Genomic DNA, 18017 nt, shown 5'->3' with positions numbered 1-18017 from the left:
GGAGCGGGGGGGGGGGGGGGTGTGTGTGTGTGAAGGGATTTTGAGGTAAAATCCTTGGTTTTAGGGCAAAATTCCTGGTTTTAGGGTGGCGCTGTGAGGGTTCGGGGATAATTCTGGGGGTTGGGGGCAAAACGAGGTGGTTTGAGGGTGGAACCAGGTGGATTAAGAGCAGAACAAAGGGGTTCGGGGATTAATCGTGTGGTTTTGAGGATAATTCTGGGGTTTTGAGGCAAAATGAGGTGGTTTGAGGGTGGAACCAAGTGGATTAAGAGCAGAACAAAGGGGTTCGGGGACTAATCTTGGGGTTTGGAGGCAAAAATGGGATTTTAAGGGAGAAACAGGTTGTTTAAAGGTAGAAGTGGGGTGTTTGGGGTTAAAAAAATGTGGTGAAGGGGAAAATCGTGGTTTTGGGGATAATTTTGGGGGTTGGGAGCCAAATAAGGGGATTTAAAGGTAGAACTGGGGGGTTTGGGGGCAAAACAAAACGTTTAAGGGACAAATCTTGTGGGTTTGGGGATAATTTTGGGGTTTGGGGGTAAAATCACGGGTTTTAGGGTTGAACCAGATGGTTTTAGGGTTGAACTGGGGGGTTTTGGGGCACAATCAAGCTGTTAGGGGAGGGATCATGAGGTTTTGGGGAGAAATCCAGGGTTTGTGGGCAAAATCGGGGGGTTTGAGGGTGGAACCAGGGGGTTTGGAGACAGAATAAGGGGGTTTTGAGGTGGAAGTTTGGTATTTTGGGCTGGAACCATGTGGTTTGGGGTGAAATCAGGGGGTTTAGGGCAAAACTCGGTGGATTGGGGGCAGAAAAAGGTGACTCTGGGATAAAATTAAGTCATTTTGGGGCAGAACCAGGGGGTTTGGAGCGGAAAAAGGTGACTCTGGGATGAAATTAAGTGGATTTGGGGCAGAACCGGGGGGTTTGGAGCAGAAAAAGGTGACTCTGGGATAAAATGAAGTGGATTTGGGGCAGAACCGGGGGGGTTGGAGCAGAAAAATGTGACTCTGGGATGAAATTAAGTGGATTTGGGGCAGAACCGGGGGGGTTGGAGCAGAAAAATGTGACTCTGGGATAAAATGAAGCGGATTTGGCGCAGAACCAGGGGGTCTGGAGCGGAAAAATGTGACTCTGGGATAAAATTAAGCTGGTTTGGAGCAGAACCAGGGGGGTTGGAGCGGAAAAAGGTGACTCGGGGATAAAATGAAGCAGGTTTGGAGCAGAAAAAGGTGACTCTGGGATAAAATTAAGTGGGTTTGGAGCAGAACCGGGGGGTTTGGAGCAGAAAAAGGTGACTCTGGGATAAAATGAAGTGGGTTTGGAGCAGAAAAAGGCGACTCTGGGATAAAATTAAGTGGGTTTGGAGCAGAACGAGGGGGTTTGGAGCAGAAAAAGGTGACTCTGGGATAAAATGAAGTGGATTTGGGGCAGAACCGGGGGGGTTTGGAGCAGAAAAAGGTGACTCTGTGATAAAATTAAGCTGGTTTGGAGCAGAACCAGGGGGTTTCGGGTCGAACAGCGCGATGGGGGTAAAACTGGGTGGGGTTGGGGTAGGACCAGGGGGTTTTGGAGCGGAAAAAGGTGATTCTGGGATAAAATGAAGTGGATTTGGGGCAGAACAAGGGGGTTTGGAGCAGAAAAAGGTGACTCTGGGATAAAATGAAGCGGGTTTGGGGCAGAACCGGGGGGTTTGGAGCAGAAAAAGGTGACTCTGGGATAAAATTAAGCGGGTTTGGAGCAGAACCAGGGGGGTTGGGGCAGAAAAAGGTGAGTCTGGGATAAAATTAAGTGGGTTTGGAGCAGAACCGGGGGGTTTAGAGCAGAAAAATGTGACTGGGATAAAATGAAGCAGGTTTGGAGCAGAAAAAGGTGACTGTGGGATAAAATTAAGCGGGTTTGGAGTAGAACCAGGGGGTTTGGAGCAGGAAAAGGTGACTCTGGGATGAAATTAAGTGGATTTGGGGCAGAACCAGGGGGTTTGGAGCAGAAAAATATGACTCTGGGATAAAATTAAGCTGGTTTGGAGCAGAACCGGGGGGGTTGGAGCGGAAAAAGGTGACTGTGGGATAAAATTAAGCTGGTTTGGAGCAGAACCAGGGGGTTTGGAGCAGAAAAAGGTGATTCTGGGATAAAATTAAGTGGGTTTGGGGCAGAACGAGGGGGTTTGGAGCAGAAAAAGGTGACTCTGGGATAAAATGAAGTGGATTTGGGGCAGAACCAGGGGGGTTGGAGCAGAAAAAGGTGACTCTGGGACAAAATTAAGTGGCTTTGGAGCAGAACAGGGTGAACCTGGGAAGAAAATTGAGTAGTTTGGGGCAGAACCGGGGGGTTTGGAGCAGAAAAAGGTGACTCTGGGGTAAAATGAAGTGGATTTGGGGCAGAACCCAGGGGGTTTGGAGCAGAAAAAGGTGACTCTGGAATAAAATGAAGCGGGTTTGGGGCAGAACCAGGGGGTTTGGAGCGGAAAAAGGTGACTCTGGGGTAAAATTAAGTGGATTTGGGGCAGACCCAGGGGGTTTGGAGTTCGGGGGGGCCTCCCGTTCTTGGCAGACCCCGGCTGGCCGTGCCCGGGTCTGGGATGTCCGGAGGCAGAGCAGTGGCCGGCGTCAAGTCTTCGGTGCCGGCGGTCGCCTCCGCCGGTCCTACCCTCAGGTGCCGGGACACGCGGCTCTCGGGGGGCACCGAGAGCTCCGGGGACACCGGGAAACGCGGGTTTGACTCCTATTTTCTCTTCCCCAGGGGCTCGAACGGCGATGGAACCGCCGGGACGGGAGCAGCGCGGGCTCTGAATGTGAAAATAAACTAGGAAATGGTGAAATGGTGTAAAAATGGGGTGTTTTCCTTGGTTTGGGAGGGGAAAAAGGGAAAAATTTGTATGAAATGGAGGAATAAAGGGGGAAATTTGTATGGAATGGAGGAATAAAGGGGAAAATTTGTATGGAATGGAGGAATAAAGGGGAAAATTTGTATGGAATGGAGGAATAAAGGGGAAAATTTGTATGAAATGGAGGAATAAAAGGGAAAATTTGTATGGAATGGAGGGAGAAAGGGGAAAATTCGTATGAATTGGAGGAATAAAAGGGAAAATTTGTATGGAATGGAGGAATAAAAGGAAAAATTTGTATGAAATGGAGGAATAAAAGGGAAAATTTGTATGGAATGGAGGGAGAAAGGGGAAAATTCGTATGAATTGGAGGAATAAAAGGGAAAATTTGTATGGAATGGAGGAATAAAAGGAAAAATTTGTATGAAAAGGGGGAATAAAGCGGAAAATTTGTATGGAATGGAGGAATAAAGGGGAAAATTTGTATGGAATGGAGGAATAAAGGGGAAAGTTTATATAAAATGGAGGAATAAAGGGGAAAAATTGTATGGAATGGAGGAATAAAGGGGAAAGTGTATGGAATGGAGGAATAAAGGGGAAAATTTGTATGGAATGGAGGAATAAAGGGGAAAATTTGTATGGAATGGAGGAATAAAGGGGAAAATTTGTATGAAAAGGGGGAATAAAGGGGAAAATTTGTATGGAATGGAGGAATAAAAGGGAAAATTTGTATGAAAAGGGGGAATAAAGGGGAAAATTTGTATGAAAAGGGGGAATAAAGGGGAAAATTTGTATGGAATGGAGGAATAAAAGGAAAAATTTGTATGGAATGGAGGAATAAAGGGGAAAATTTGTATGGAATGGAGGAATAAAGGGAAAATTTGTATGAAAAGGGGGAATAAAGGGGAAAATTTGTATGAAAAGGGGGAATAAAATGAGAAATTTTATGAAATGGAGGAATAAAATGAGAAATTTGGATAAAAGAGATGAATAAAATGAGAAATTTATATGAAAGAGATGAATAAAGTGGAAAATGTGTGAATTGGAGGAATAAAATGGGAAGCTTGAGATATTTAAGAAATGAGGGTAAGGTGGGAAAATTGGGAGGGAAGAGATACAAACTGGGGGGTGATGGGGTTGAAATTAGGTAAAAAGGGGGAGATTTGGGGTCAACGGGGGATTTTGGGGCTAAATGAAGAGGATAAAGAGGAAAAAGGGGGGGGATAAAAGCAAAAAAAATGATTAAAAGAGCTCAAGGCCCCTCAACTCCCCCCCCAGCAACCAGAACATCCCCCTAGCAACCGCTCCCCCCCTTAGCAACCAGGTCCACCACCTAGCAACCACCTAGCAACCACCTAGCAACCACCTAGCAACCACCTAGCAACCACCTAGCAACCACCTAGCAACCACCTAGCAACCACCTAGCAACCACCTAGCAACCACCTAGCAACCACCTAGCAACCACCTAGCAACCACCTAGCAACCACCTAGCAACCACCTAGCAACCACCTAGCAACCACCTAGCAACCACCTCCTTTTGATGTAGCAGCAAACAGAGAAGGATGAAAAAAAACGTTTATTAAAGGGAGGAGGAATTTCCTAATGGTCCTGGAAGGAATTCTTGGGGTCCTGGTGGTCCCGGGGGTGACAGGGGAAGAGCACGGAGGGCGGTCCCGGTGGGAATATGAAGGAATTCTTGGGGTCCCGGTGGTCCCAGTGGAATTTGGGGAGGGGTCCCCATTACTCCCGCTTCTTATAATCCTCGAGGTGGGCGAGAACCCAGGCTGCGGGGCCCAGGCAGGCGGCCCCCATAGCCAGGAGCCCCACGGCGCTTTCCTAGGGGGGAGAAAAGAAACTTTTGGGGTGAAATCAGGGGATTTGGGGACAGAACCAAGCAGTCGGGGGAGAAATTGTGGGGTTTGGGGGAGAAAGCTGGGGTTGGGGGGCAAAATCAGGGGGTTGGGGGGGGGAATGAGGTGGTTTGAAAGAAGAATAAGGGGGTTTTGGGGTGGAATCGAGGGAGTTTGGTGCGGAATCAAGGAGTTAGAGGGGGTTTTGGGGTGGAATCGAGTAGTTTGAGGGCATTTTGGGGTGGAATCGAGGGGGTTTGGGGCTGAATTGAGTAGTTGGAGGGGGTTTTGGGGTGGAATCGAGGGGTTTGAGGGTGTTTTGGGGTGGAATCAAATAGTTTGAGAGCGTTTTGGGGTGGAATCAAGGGGGTTTGGGGTGGAATCGAGTAGTGTGAAGGGGTTTTGGGGTGGAATGGAATAGTTTGAGGGGGTTTTGGGGTGGAATCGAGTAGTTTGAGGGGCTTTTGGGGTGGAATCGGGGTTTGGGGTGGAATCAAGGGGGTTTGAGGGGGTTTTGGGGTGGAATCGAGGGGGTTTGAGGGCATTTTGGGGTGGAATCAAGGAGTTTGAGGGGCTTTTGGGGTGGAATTGAGGGCTTTGAGGGCGTTTTGGGGTGGAATCGAGTAATTTGAGGGCGTTTTGGGGTGGAATCGAGTAGTATGAGGGGGGTTTGGGGTGGAATCGGGTTTGTGGGTGGAATCGAGTTTGAGGGCGTTTTGGGGTGGAAGCGAGTGGGTTTGGGGTGAAAGCCGAGTAGTTTGAGGGGCTTTTGGGGTGGAAGAAGGGGAGTTTGGGGTGGAATCGAGCGATTTTGGGGTGGAATCAGGTGGGTTGGGGCTGCAGGGGGTTCCCGTTCCCCCCCGCGCCGTCTCCTCACCCCCGGGGTCCCCACACTCACTCCGGGTCCCAGCGGCGTCTCCGGAGGCCCCGAGGTGACTCCCCGGCGGCCCGGCCCCAACCGGGGGGTCGCGGGGCGCGGGAGCGCGCGGAGGAGGCGGCCCAAGGGCAGCATGGCGGCACCGGAAGTGGAGGCGGAAGTGCCGCGTGACGTCACTTCCGGAGGAGGGAGGGGCGGAGGCGTAGCCCTTCCCCCCCCCCCCCCCCCAATCGCTTTTAATTCGCTTCGAAATCACCCGCCCAGGACTCCAAACTTCCCAAATTCACTTCGAAATCGCCCCCCAAGGACCCAAAACGTCTGAAACTCCCACAGAAGAACCCAAAACCTCTCCAACTCACCCAAACGAACCCCCCCAGGACCCCAAACTTCTAAAATCCGCCACCCCAAGACCCAAACTCCCCTAAATCCACCCCAAAATCACCCCCCCGGGACCCCAAACCTCTAAAATCCGCCACCCCAAGACCCAAACTCCCCTAAATCCACCCCAAAATCACCCCCCCGGGACCCCAAACCTCTCCAACTCACCCAAACGAACCCCCCCAGGACCCCAAACTTCTAAAATCCGCCACCCCAAGACCCAGACTCCCCTAAATCCACCCCAAAATCACCCCCCTGGGACCCCAAACCTCTCCAACTCAACCAAAATCACCCCCCCAGGACCCCAAACCTCTCCAACTCACCCAAAACCCCCTCCCAGGCCCCCAAACCTCTAAAATCCGCCACCCCAAGACCCAAACTCCCCTAAATCCACCCCAAAATCACCCCCCGGGACCCCAAACCTCTAAAATCCGCCACCCCAAGACCCAAACTCCCCTAAATCCACCCCAAAATCACCCCCCCGGGACCCCAAACCTCTAAAATCCGCCACCCCAAGACCCAAACTCCCCTAAATCCACCCCAAAATCACCCCCCCAGGACCCCAAACCTCTAAAATCCGCCACCCCAAGACCCAAACTCCCCTAAATCCACCCCAAAATCACCCCCCTGGGACCCCAAACTTCTCCAACTCAACCAAAATCACCCCCCCAGGACCCCAAACCTCTCCAACTCACCCAAAAGACCCCCCCAGGCCCCCAAACCTCTAAAATCCGCCACCCCAAGACCCAAACTCCCCTAAATCCACCCCAAAATCACCCCCCAGGACCCCAAACCTCTAAAATCCGCCACCCCAAGACCCAAAGTCCCCTAAATCCACCCCAAAATCACCCCCCCAGGCCCCCAAACCTCTAAAATCCGCCACCCCAAGACCCAAACTCCCCTAAATCCACCCCAAAATCACCCCCCCAGGCCCCCAAACCTCTAAAATCCGCCACCCCAAGACCCAAACTCCCCTAAATCCACCCCAAAATCCCCCCCAAGGGACCCAAAGAGGCCACGCCCCCAATCACTATCCCAGTCTCCAAGCCACGCCCACAGGTCTAAGGCCACGCCCCCAAAACAGAAGCCACGCCCCCTCCACTCTTTAAGGCCACGCCCCATGCTGAGGCCACGCCCCCCTGGAGCTGAGGCCACGCCCACAAGCCGATTGGTGCATTTAAGCCACGCCCATGTCTTAGGCCACGCCCCTATGGCTCAGGCCACGCCCCCTAGAGCTGAGGCCACGCCCCCTAGGGCTGAGGCCACGCCCCCTCATACTCCCCTATGGGGGCTGGTCCCAGTCTTTGGCCACGCCCCCTCCTTGGCCACGCCCCCTCCCATTCCCGAATAGCCCCGTGGGGCCCCTCCCGCGCTTTTTAGGCCACGCCCCCTCTCGCTTAAGCCACGCCCCCTTCCTCCTAGCCCCGCCCCTTGTCTCTACGCCCCCGCCCCCCCCCCCCCCCCCCCGCCCGGTCCCGGCAGCGATGGCGGCGCCGCTGGAGCCGCCGCGGGTGCCCGAGATGCTGGTGCGGGGCAGCAAGTTCATCCGCTGGGAGGAGGTGAGAGCGGGAGGTGGGGGGGACACACACACACACACCCCGGGAGCCCCCCGAACCCTCGGACTCGGCACCCAAAACTCCCCGAAACCCCTCAAACTCCCTCCCCCGGCACCCAAAACTCCTCAAACTCCCTCCCCTGGGAACTAAAACCCCTCAAACTCCCTCCCCTAACACCCAAAACTTCCCGAAAACCTTCAAACTCCCTCCCCTGGGAACCAAAACCCCTCAAATTCACCCCCCTGGCACCCAAAACCCCTTAAATTCACCCCCCCGGCACCCAAAACCCCTCAAATTCACCCCCCTGGCACCCAAAACCCCTCAAATTCACCCCCCTGGCACCCAAAACCCCTCAAATTCACCCCCTCGGCACCCAAAACCCCTCAAATTCACCCCCCTGGCACCCAAAACCCCTCAAATTCACCCCCTGGCACCCAAAACCCCTCAAATTCACCCCCCGGGGACCCAAAACCCCTCAAATTCACCCCCTCAGGACCCAAAACCCCTCAAATTCATCCTCTTGGGACCCAAAACCCCTCAAATTCACCCCCTCGGCACCCAAAACCCCTCAAATTCACCCCCTTGGCACCCAAAACCCCTCAAATTCACCCCCTTGGCACCCAAAATGCCTCAAATTCACCCCCTCAGGAGGCAAAAACCCCTCAAATTCACCCTCTCAGGACCCAAAACCCCTCAAATTCACCCCCCCGGGACCCAAAACCCCTCAAATTCACCCCCCTGGCACCCAAAACCCCTCAAATTCACCCTCTTGGGACCCAAAATCCCTCAAATTCACCCCCTCAGGATCCAAAACCTCTCAAATTCACCCCCTCGGCACCCAAAACCCCTCAAATTCACCCCCCTGGAACCCAAAACCCCTCAAATTCACCCCCTGGCACCCAAAATGCCTCAAATTCACCCCCTCAGAAGGCAAAACCCCTCAAATTCACCCCCTCAGGACCCAAAACCCCTCAAATTCACCCTCTTGGGACCCAAAATCCCTCAAATTCACCCCCTCAGGATCCAAAACCCCTCAAATTCACCCTCTTGGGACCCAAAACCCCTCAAATTCACTCCCTGGGGACCCAAAACCCCTCAAATTGCCCTAAAAGACCCCGACTCACCCCAAAACCCCCCTGGGTGCCTCAAAAATCACTCAAATTCGCACCAAAACCCGTCTGGGCGCCGCGAAATGACTGAAATTCACCTCCAGAGCCACCCAGACGCCCCAAAATGATCCAAGTTCACCCCAAAAATTTACCTGAGAGCCCCCAAATGATCCAAATTGACCCCAAAATCTACCTGAGAGCCCCAAAATGATGCAAACTCACCCCCAAAACCCATCTGGGAGCCCCAAAATGACTCAAATTCACCCCAAAACCCATCTGGGAGCCCCAAAATGACCTAAATTCACCCCAAAACCCATCTGGGAGCCCCAAAATAACCTAAATTCACCCCAAAATCTACCTTAGAGCCCCAAAATGATCCAAACTCACCCCAAAACCCATCTGGGAGCCCCAAAATAACCCAAAACTCACCCCAAAACCCATCTGGGAGCCCTAAAATGACTCAAACTCACCCCAAAACCCATCTGGGAGCCCCAAAATGACCTAAATTCACCCCAAAACCCATCTGGGAGCCCCAAAATGACCTAAATTCACCCCAAAACCCATCTGGGAGCCCCAAAATCACTCAAATTCGCCCCAAAACCCATCTGGGAGCCCCCAAATCACTCAAATTCGCCCCAAAATCTATCCATGAGCCCCAAAATGACCCAAACTCACCCCAAAACTCACCAGGAACCCCCAAAATGACTCAAATTCACCCCCAAAACCCATCTGGAAGCCCCAAAATGACCTAAATTCACCCCAAAACCCATCTGGGAGCCCCAAAATGACTCAAATTCACCCCAAAACCCATCTGGGAGCCCCAAAATCACTCAAATTCGCCCCAAAACCCATCTGGGAGCCCCAAAATGACCCAAACTCACCCCAAAACCCATCTGGGAGCCCCAAAATGACCCAAACTCACACCCAAAACCCATCTGGGAGCCCCAAAATAACCTAAATTCACCCCAAAACCCATCTGGGAGCCCCAAAATGATCTAAATTCACCCCAAAATCTATCCAGGAGCCCCAAAATGACCCAAACTCACCCCAAAACCCATCTGGGAGCCCCAAAATGACCCAAACTCACCCCAAAACCCATCTGGGAGCCCCAAAATGATCTAAATTCACCCCAAAATCTATCCAGGAGCCCCAAAATGACCCAAACTCACCCCAAAACCCATCTGGGAGCCCCAAAATGACCCAAACTCACCCCAAAACCCATCTGGGAGCCCCAAAATGACCCAAACTCACCCCAAAACCCATCTGGGAGCCCCAAAATGACCCAAACTCACCCCAAAACCCATCTGGGAGCCCCAAAATGACCTAAATTCACCCCAAAATCTATCCCGGAACCCCCAAAATGACTCAAACTCCCCCCCAAACCCTCCTGCCCCCCCAAATCCCTCTCCAACCCCCCCCAAATTACCCCCCAGCCCCCCAAATCTCCCCTCAAACTCCCCCCCTCCCCCTCTATCACCCCCAAACCCCCCTGATCCCCCCCCCCGCCCCCCCCAATCCATCCCAGGACACCCCAATATTGACAACCCCCCACCCCCCCTCCAGCCGTGACCCATTTTCCACCCGCCCCGACCCCGTTTTGGGGTCAGAAACGAGAAAATTGGGTCTCCCCCCAGGCCGGATCCCTCGGGGACCCCCCCAACCAGCCCCCCCCAATCCCTTCCCCCCCCCTTTCACCCCAATTTCCCTCCTTATCACCCCAATTTCCCCTCCCGCAGCAACTGGGGTGGGGGGCTGGGACCCCCAAATTTGAGGGGTACCCCCTTTTTTAAGGGGTTCCCCCCATTTCAGGCTCCTCCCACCCCCCCCCCCTTTTTTTCCGGGAAGGGGGGGGGGGGGGGAAATGGTTTTATGGGGAGCAAAGTCCTCAGGGAGGGGCAGCCCCACCCCAGGATTGGGGGGGGGAACCCCAGATCTGGTGTTTTTGGGGTCCCTGGGGTGATTTTGGGGGTCCCTGGGGTGTTTTGGGGGGGTCTAAAGACGTTTTGGGGGTCCCTGGGGTGGTTTTGGGGTTCCCTGGGGTGTTTTGGGGGGGTCCTAAAGATCTTTTCAGGGTCCCTGGGATGTTTTGGGGGGATCTAAAGGCCTTTTGGGGGTCCCTGGGGTGGTTTTGGGGGTCCCAGAGGTGGTTTTGGGGGTCCCTGAGGTGTCTGAGGGGGGTCTGGAGACCCTTTGGGGGTCCCTGGGGTGGTTTTGGGGGTCCCTGGGGTGTTTTGGGGGGGTCTGAAGACCTTTTGGGGGTCCCTGGGGTGGTTTTGGGGGTCCCTGGGGTGTCTGAGGGGGATCTGGAGACCTTTTGGGGGTCCCTGGGGTGGTTTTGGGGGTCCCTGGGGTGTCTGAGGGGGATCTGGAGACCTTTTGGGGGTCCCTGGGGTGGTTTTGGGGGTCCCTGGGGTGTTTTAGGGGGGTCCTAAAGATCTTTTCAGGGTCCCTGGGATGTTTTGGGGGGATCTAAAGGCCTTTTGGGGGTCCCTGGGATGGTTTTGGGGGTCCCTGGGGTGTTTTGGGGGGGTCTAAAGACCTTTTGGGGGTCCCAGAGGTGGTTTTGGGGGTCCCTGGGGTGTTTTGTGGGGGTCTAAAGACCTTTGGGGGGTCCCTGGGGTGGTTTTGGGGGTCCCTGAGGTGTCTGAGGGGGGTCTAAAGACCTTTTGGGGGTCCCAGAGGTGGTTTTGGGGCTCCCTGGGATGTTTTGGGGGGGTCTAAACACCTTTTGGGGGTCCCTGGGGTGGTTTTGGGGGTCCCTGGGGTGTTTTGGGGGGGTCTAAAGACCTTTTGGGGGTCCCTGGGGTCTTTGGGGGGGGGGTCTGGAGCTCTTTTTGGGGTCCCTGGGGTGGTTTTTGGGGGTCCCTGGGATGTTTTGGGGGGGGTCTAAAGATCTTTTGGGGGTCCCTGGGGTGTTTGGGGGGGTCTAAAGACCTTTTGGGGGTCCCAGAGGTGGTTTTGGGGGTCCCTGGGGTGTTTTGGGGGGATCTAAAGACCTTTTGGTGGTCCCTGGGGTGGTTTTGGGGGTCCCTGGGGTGTTTTGGGGGGGGTCTAAAGACCTTTTGGGGGTCCCTGGGATGTTTTGGGGGGATCTAAAGGCCTTTTGGGGGTCCCTGGGGTGGTTTTGGGGGTCCCTGGGGTGTTTTTTGGGGGTCTAAGGGCCTTTTGGGGGTCCCAGAGGTGGTTTTGGGGCTCCCTGGGGTGTTTTGGGGGGGTCTAAAGACCTTTTGGGGGTCCCTGAGGGGGTTTTGGGGGGGTCTTGAGTCATTTTTGGGGTTCCTGAGGGGGTTTGGGGGGTTCCTGAGGGGGTTTTGGGGGGGTCTTGAGTCATTTTGGGGTTCCCGGGGGGGGTTTTGGGGTTCCCTAGCAGGTTTTAGGTGCGCCGGGGGCAGTTTTGGGGGGTCAGGAGGGGCCTGAGGTGGTTTGATGGGGACAGGGAAAGGTTTTTGGGGGGCCCCGGGAGGGTTTTGGGGTGCCCCGGGAGGGTTTTGGGGTCCCCCCTGAGCCGGTGCACCCCCAAAAAAAAAAAAAGGAACCAGCCACCCGCACCCTGGTGACTCTGCGCGTCGACCCCGACGGCTTCTTCCTCTACTGGAGCGGCCCCAGCATGGTGGGAACCCCCAAAACCTGCACCCCAAAACCTCGACCCCCCCCCTGCGCCCCCAAAGCCCTAAACCCCTGCGTCCTGAACCCCCCGCACCCCAAAAACTGAACCCCCTGCACCCCAGAACCCCCACACCCCAAAATCCTGCACCCCTGAACCCCCAAACATGAACCCCCTGCACCCCCAAACTCCTGAACCCCAAAACCTGACCCCTCTGCACCCCAAAAACTGAACCCCCTGCACCCCAGAACCCCCGCACCCCAAAATCCTGCACCCCTGAACCCCCAAACATGAACCCCCTGCACCCCCAAACTCCTGAACCCCCAAACCTGAACCCCCAAACCTGAACCCCCCGCACCCCAAAAACTGAACCCCCTGCACCCCAGAACCCCCACACCCCAAAATCCTGCACCTCCAAACTTGAACCCCCTGCACCCCAAAACCCCCACACCCCAATATCCTGCACCTCCAAACCCCTGAACCCCCAAACCTGAACCCCCAGCACCCCAAAACCTGAACCCCCTGCACCCCAAAACCCCCACACCTCAAAATCCTGCACCTCCAAACCCCTGAACCCCCAAACCTGAACCCCCAGCACCCCAAAACCTGAACCCCCTGCACCCCAAAACCCCCACACCTCAAAATCCTGCACCTCCAAACCCCTGAACCCCCAAACCTGAACCCCCTGCACCCCAAAACCTGAACCCCCTGCACCCCAAAACCCCCACACCTCAAAATCCTGCACCTCCAAACCCCTGAACCCCCAAACCTGAACCCCCTGCACCCCCAAACTCCTGAACCCCCAAACCTGAACCCCCCGCACCCCAAAACCTGAACCCCCTGCACCCCAAAACCCCCACACCCCCAAATCCTGCACCTCCAAACCCCTGAACCCCCAAACCTGAACCCCCTGCACCCCAAAACCTGAACCCCTGAGCCTGAATCCCCTGCACCCCCAAACCCCTGCACGCCAAAACCCCCACACCCCAAAATCCTGCACCTCCAAGCCCCTGAACCCCAAAACCTGAACCCCCCTGCACCCCCAAACTCCTGAACCCCTAAACCTGAACCCCCCGCACCCCAAAACCCCCACACCCCAATATCCTGCACCTCCAAACTCCTGAACCCCCAAACCTGAACCCCCAGCACCCCAAAACCTGAACCCCCCTGCATCCCAAAACCCCCACACCCCAAAATCCTGCACCTCCAAACCCCTGAACCCCCAAACCTGAACCACCTGCACCCCAAAACCTGAACCCCCTGCACCCCAAAACCCCCACACCCCAAAATCCTGCACCCCTGAACCCCCAAACATGAACCCCCTGCACCCCCAAACTCCTGAACCCCCAAACCTGAACCTCCTGCACCCCCAAACCTGAACCCCCTGCACCCCAAAACCTGAACCTCCTGCACCCCCAAACTCCTGAACCCCCAAACCTGACCCCCCCTGCACCCCAAAACCTGAACCCCCTGCACCCCAAAACCCCCACACCCCAAAATCCTGCACCCCTGAACCCCCAAACCTGAACCCCCTGCACCCCCAAACTCCTGAACCCCAAAACCTGAACCCCCTGCACCCCAAAACCCGAACTCCGAAACCTGAACACCCCCTCCCCCCCGGACCCCCAAATTCCCACACCAGGACTCTTTGCCCCCCCCTTTTCCCCCAGGACCCCCCCAAATCCCCCTCTGCACCCCAAACTCCCCCCAATCCCCCCTCTGCACCCCCCAAATCCCCCTCTGCCCCCCCAAATCCCTCCTTAACCCCCCCTGCACCCCCAAATCCCCCTCTGCCCCCCCAAATCCCTCCTTAACCCCCCTCTGCACCCCCCAAATCCCCCCTCTGCCCCCCCAAAATCCCCCTCTGCCCCCCCAAATCCCTCCTTAACCCCCCCAAATCCCCCCTCTGCACCCCCAAATCCCTCCTTAGCCCCCCCAACCCCCCCAAATCCCCCCTCTGCCCCCCCAAACCCCCCAAATCCCCCCTCTGCACCCCCCAAATCCCCCCTCTGCCCCCCCAAATCCCTCCTTAACCCCCCTCTGCACCCCCAAACCCCCTCTGCACCCCCAAATCCCTCCTTAACGCCCCCAAACCCCCCAAATCCCCCCTCTGCCCCCCCAAATCCCTCCTTAACCCCCCCAAACCCCCCAAATCCCCCCTCTGCCCCCCCCAAATCCTTCCTCCCCCCCCTTATCAGCCCCCCCCGGATGCCTGGGCCCCCCCAGATTAAGGGGAAGGGGGGTGGGGGAAGGGAAGGAAAAGGGGGGGCCCCCCCTCTCCCCTCCCCCCCCCCCAGGGGGCACTTTCCCACGCCCCTCCCCCCCCCCAGCCCGGAAACGGCTCCCCCCGCCCCTCCCCCACCCCAAAGGGGGGGGCCCTGGGTCTCATTTTTGGGGGGGGGGGAGCCCATTTTGGGGGTCCAAGGGACATTTTGGGGTGTCTCGGGCTCCTAGGTCCCTGGTTTTGGGGGGTGGGGGGAGTCCCTAAATCCCTTGGACCCATTTTTTTGGGGTGTCCTGGACCCCTGGGGCCCCATTTTTGGGGGGTGGGGGGCCCCTAAATCCCTTGGACCCATTTTTTTGGGGTTCCTGGACCCCTCGGTCCCCATTTTTGGGGGGTGGGGGGCCCCTAAATCCTTTGCCCCCCATTTTTGGGGTGTCCTGGATCCCTGGGGCCCCATTTTTGTGGGGTGGGGGGCCCCTAAATCCCTTGGACCCATTTTCTTGGGGTTCCTGGACCCCTCGGTCCCCATTTTTGGGGGGTGGGGGGCCCCTAAATCCTTTGCCCCCCATTTTTGGGGTGTCCTGGATCCCTGGGGCCCCATTTTTGTGGGGTGGGGGGCCCCTAAATCCCTTGGACCCATTTTCTTGGGGTTCCTGGACCCCTCGGTCCCCATTTTTGGGGGGTGGGGGGCCCCTAAATCCTTTGCCCCCCATTTTTGGGGTGTCCTGGATCCCTGGGGCCCCATTTTTGGGGGGTGGGGACCCCTAAATCCCTTGGACCCCGTTTTATAGGGGGGTGGGGGACCCCTGTGTCCTCATTTTTGGGGGGTGGGGGCCCCCTAAACCCCTTGGCCCCCATTTTTGGGGTGTCCTGGACCCCTGGGTCCCCATTTTTGGGGGGTGGGGACCCCTAAATCCCTTGGACCCCGTTTTTTAGGGGGGTGGGGGACCCCTGTGTCCTCATTTTTGGGGGGTGGGGGCCCCCTAAACCCCTTGGCCCCCATTTTTGGGGTGTCCTGGACCCCTGGGTCCCCATTTTTGGGGGGTGGGGGGTCCCTAAATCCCTTGGACCCATTTTTTTTGGGGTGTCCTGGACCCCTGGGGCCCCATTTTTGGGAGGTGGGGGGGCCCCTAAATCCCTTGGACCCATTTTTTGGGGTGTCCTGGACCCCTCGGTCCCCATTTTTGGGGGGTGGGGGGCCCCTAAATCCCTTGGACCCATTTTTTTTGGGGTGTCCTGGACCCCTGGGGCCCCATTTTTGGGAGGTGGGGGGGCCCCTAAATCCCTTGGACCCATTTTTTGGGGTGTCCTGGACCCCTCGGTCCCCATTTTTGGGGGGTGGGAGGCCCCTAAATCCCTTGGACCCGTTTTTTTGGGGTGTCCTGGATCCCTGGATCCCCATTTTTGGGGGGGGGGGCTAAATCTCTTGGCCCCCATTTTTGGGGTGTCCTGGATCCCTCGGTCCCCATTTTTGGGGGGTGGGGGGTCCCTAAACCCCTTGGCCCCCATTTTTGGGGTGTCCTGGACCCCTCGGTCCCCATTTTTGGGGGATGGGGGGCCCTAAATCCCTTGGCCCCCATTTTTGGGGTGTCCTGGCCCCCTGGGTCCCCGTTTTAGGGTGTGGGGGCCCCCCTAAATCCTCTGTACCCCCTATTTTTTTGGGGTCCCCCCCTGCAGGAGGTGGAGCTGCTGGACATCACCTCGATCCGCGACACCCGCACGGGGCGCTACGCACGGGTGCCCAAGGTCGGGGGGGGCCCCCCGAAAAATTTTGGGGGGCACCTGGAGTGATAAGTGGGGGGAGACCCCAGTTTTGGGGTGCTGGGAGTGCTGGATATCCCAGTTTTGGGGTGCTGGGTGCCAGTTTTGGGGCCCTGGGTGCTACTTTTGGGGTGCTGGGAGTGCTGGGTGCCCCTTTGGGGGTCCTGGGTGCCAGTTTTGGGGTGCTGGGTGCCAGTTTTGGGGTCCTGGAGGTCCTGGGTGCCAGTTTTGGGGCCCTGGGTGCCAGTTTTGGGGTGCTGGGTGCCACTTTTGGGGTTCTGGGTGCCACTTTTGGGGTGCTAGGGAAGCTGGGTGCCCCTCTGGGGGTCCTGAGTGCCCCTTTGGGGGTGCTGGGTGCCACTTTTGGGGTGCTGGGTGCCACTTTTGGGGTGCTGGGGGTGCTGGGTGTCCCTCTAGGGGTCCTGAGTGGCCCTCTGGGGGTGCTGGGTGCCACTTTTGGGGTGCTGGGGGCCAGTTTTGGGGTGCTGGGTGCCCCTTTGGGGGTCCTGGGTGTCCCTTTTGGGGTGCTGGGTGCCAGTTTTGGGGTGCTGGGTGCCCCTTTGGGGGTCCTGGGTGTCCCTTTTGGGGTGCTGGGTGCCAGTTTTGGGGTGCTGGGTGCCCCTTTGTGGGTCTTGGGTGCCAGTTTTGGGGTGCTGGGTGCCGCTTTTGGGGGTCCTTGACCAGTTTTGGGGGTGCTGGGGGTCCTGGGTGCCCCTTTTTGGGTGCTGGGTGCCAGCTTTGGGGTGCTGGGTGCCACTTTGTGGGTCCTGGGTGCCAGTTTTGGGGTGCTGGGTGCCACTTTTGGGGGTCCTTGGCCAATTTTGGGGGTCCTGGGTGCCAGTTTTGGGGTCCTGGGTGCCAGCTTTGGGGTGCTGGGTGCCCCTTTGGGGGTGCTGGGTGCCGGTTTTGGGGTGCTGGGTGCCAGTTTTGGGGTGCTGGGTGCCCCTTTGTGGGTCCTGGGTGCCAGTTTTGGGGATCCTTGACCAGTTTTGGGGGTGCTGAGGGTCCTGGGTGCCAGTTTTGGGGTGCTGGGTGCCCCTTTGTGGGTCCTGGGTTTCCCTTTTGGGGTACTGCGTGTCAGTTTTGGGGGTCCTTGGCCAATTTTGGGGTGCTGGGTGCCAGTTTTGGGGGTCCTTGGCCAATTTTGGGGGTGCTGGGTGCCAGTTTTGGGGTGCTGGGTGCCAGTTTTGGGGGTCCTTGGCCCGTTTTGGGGGTGCTGGGAGTGCTGGGTGCCCCTTTGGGGGTCCTGGGTGCCACTTTTGGGGTGCTGGGTGCCAGTTTTGGGAGTGCTTGACCCGTTTTGGGGGTGCTGGGGGTCCTGGATGTCCCTTTTGGGGTGCTGGGTGCCAGTTTTGGGGTGCTGGGTGCCCCTTTGTGGGTCCTGGGTGTCCCTTTTGGGGTGCTGGGTGCCAGTTTTGGGGTGCTGGGTGCCCCTTTGAGGGTGCTGGGTGTCCCTTTTGGGGTCCTGGGTGCCAGTTTTGGGGTGCTAGGGAAGCTGGGTGCCAGTTTTGGGGTGCTGGGTGCCAGTTTTGGAGTGCTGGGGGTGCTGGGTGTCCCTTTGGGAGTCCTGGGTGCCCCTTTGGGGGTGCTGGGTGCCAGTTTTGGGGGTCCTTGGCCAATTTTGGGGGTCCTGGGTGCCAGTTTTGGGGTCCTGGGTGTCCGTTTTGGGGGTGCTTGACCCGTTTTGGGGGTGCTGGGGGTCCTGGGTGTCCCTTTTGGGGTGCTGGGTGCCAGTTTTGGGGTGCTGGGTGCCAGTTTTGGGGGTCCTTGACCAGTTTTGAGGGTGCTGGGGGTCCTGGGTGCCGCTTTTGGGGTGCTGGGTCCCAGTTTTGGGGT

At 56.9% G+C, this 18017-nt stretch overlaps 1 protein-coding gene, 1 long non-coding RNA gene and 1 other non-coding gene across 3 annotated transcripts in view; 2 read left to right on the top strand and 1 right to left on the bottom strand.

Moving 5' to 3' along the window:
* The first annotated feature begins 2531 nt into the window (after positions 1-2531).
* On the top strand, positions 2532-2664 carry LOC138735048 (small nucleolar RNA SNORA57). The gene has a single exon (XR_011339669.1). It is a non-coding gene; the product is annotated as a small nucleolar RNA SNORA57 (small nucleolar RNA).
* A 1716-nt stretch (positions 2665-4380) lies between these two features.
* On the bottom strand, positions 4381-5750 carry LOC138735045 (uncharacterized). The gene is made up of 2 exons (XR_011339667.1): positions 5571-5750; positions 4381-4658 (listed from the first exon to the last, which is right to left on the bottom strand). It is a non-coding gene; the product is annotated as an uncharacterized lncRNA (long non-coding RNA).
* A 1644-nt stretch (positions 5751-7394) lies between these two features.
* Positions 7395-18017, top strand: part of LOC138735042 (1-phosphatidylinositol 4,5-bisphosphate phosphodiesterase beta-3-like) — a gene marked incomplete at its 3' end in the record, with an annotated part of 50328 nt that continues 39705 nt past the window's right edge. Inside the window, 3 exon segments of the mRNA XM_069882907.1 lie at positions 7395-7486; positions 12125-12202; positions 16098-16166. Coding sequence (XP_069739008.1) covers positions 7412-7486; positions 12125-12202; positions 16098-16166 — 222 coding nt within the window.

The sequence above is a fragment of the Phaenicophaeus curvirostris genome, unplaced genomic scaffold, assembly GCF_032191515.1.
Source record: "Phaenicophaeus curvirostris isolate KB17595 unplaced genomic scaffold, BPBGC_Pcur_1.0 scaffold_397, whole genome shotgun sequence".
Lineage (NCBI taxonomy): Eukaryota > Metazoa > Chordata > Aves > Cuculiformes > Cuculidae > Phaenicophaeus > Phaenicophaeus curvirostris.
This window is presented reverse-complemented; position numbering and strand designations above follow the sequence as displayed.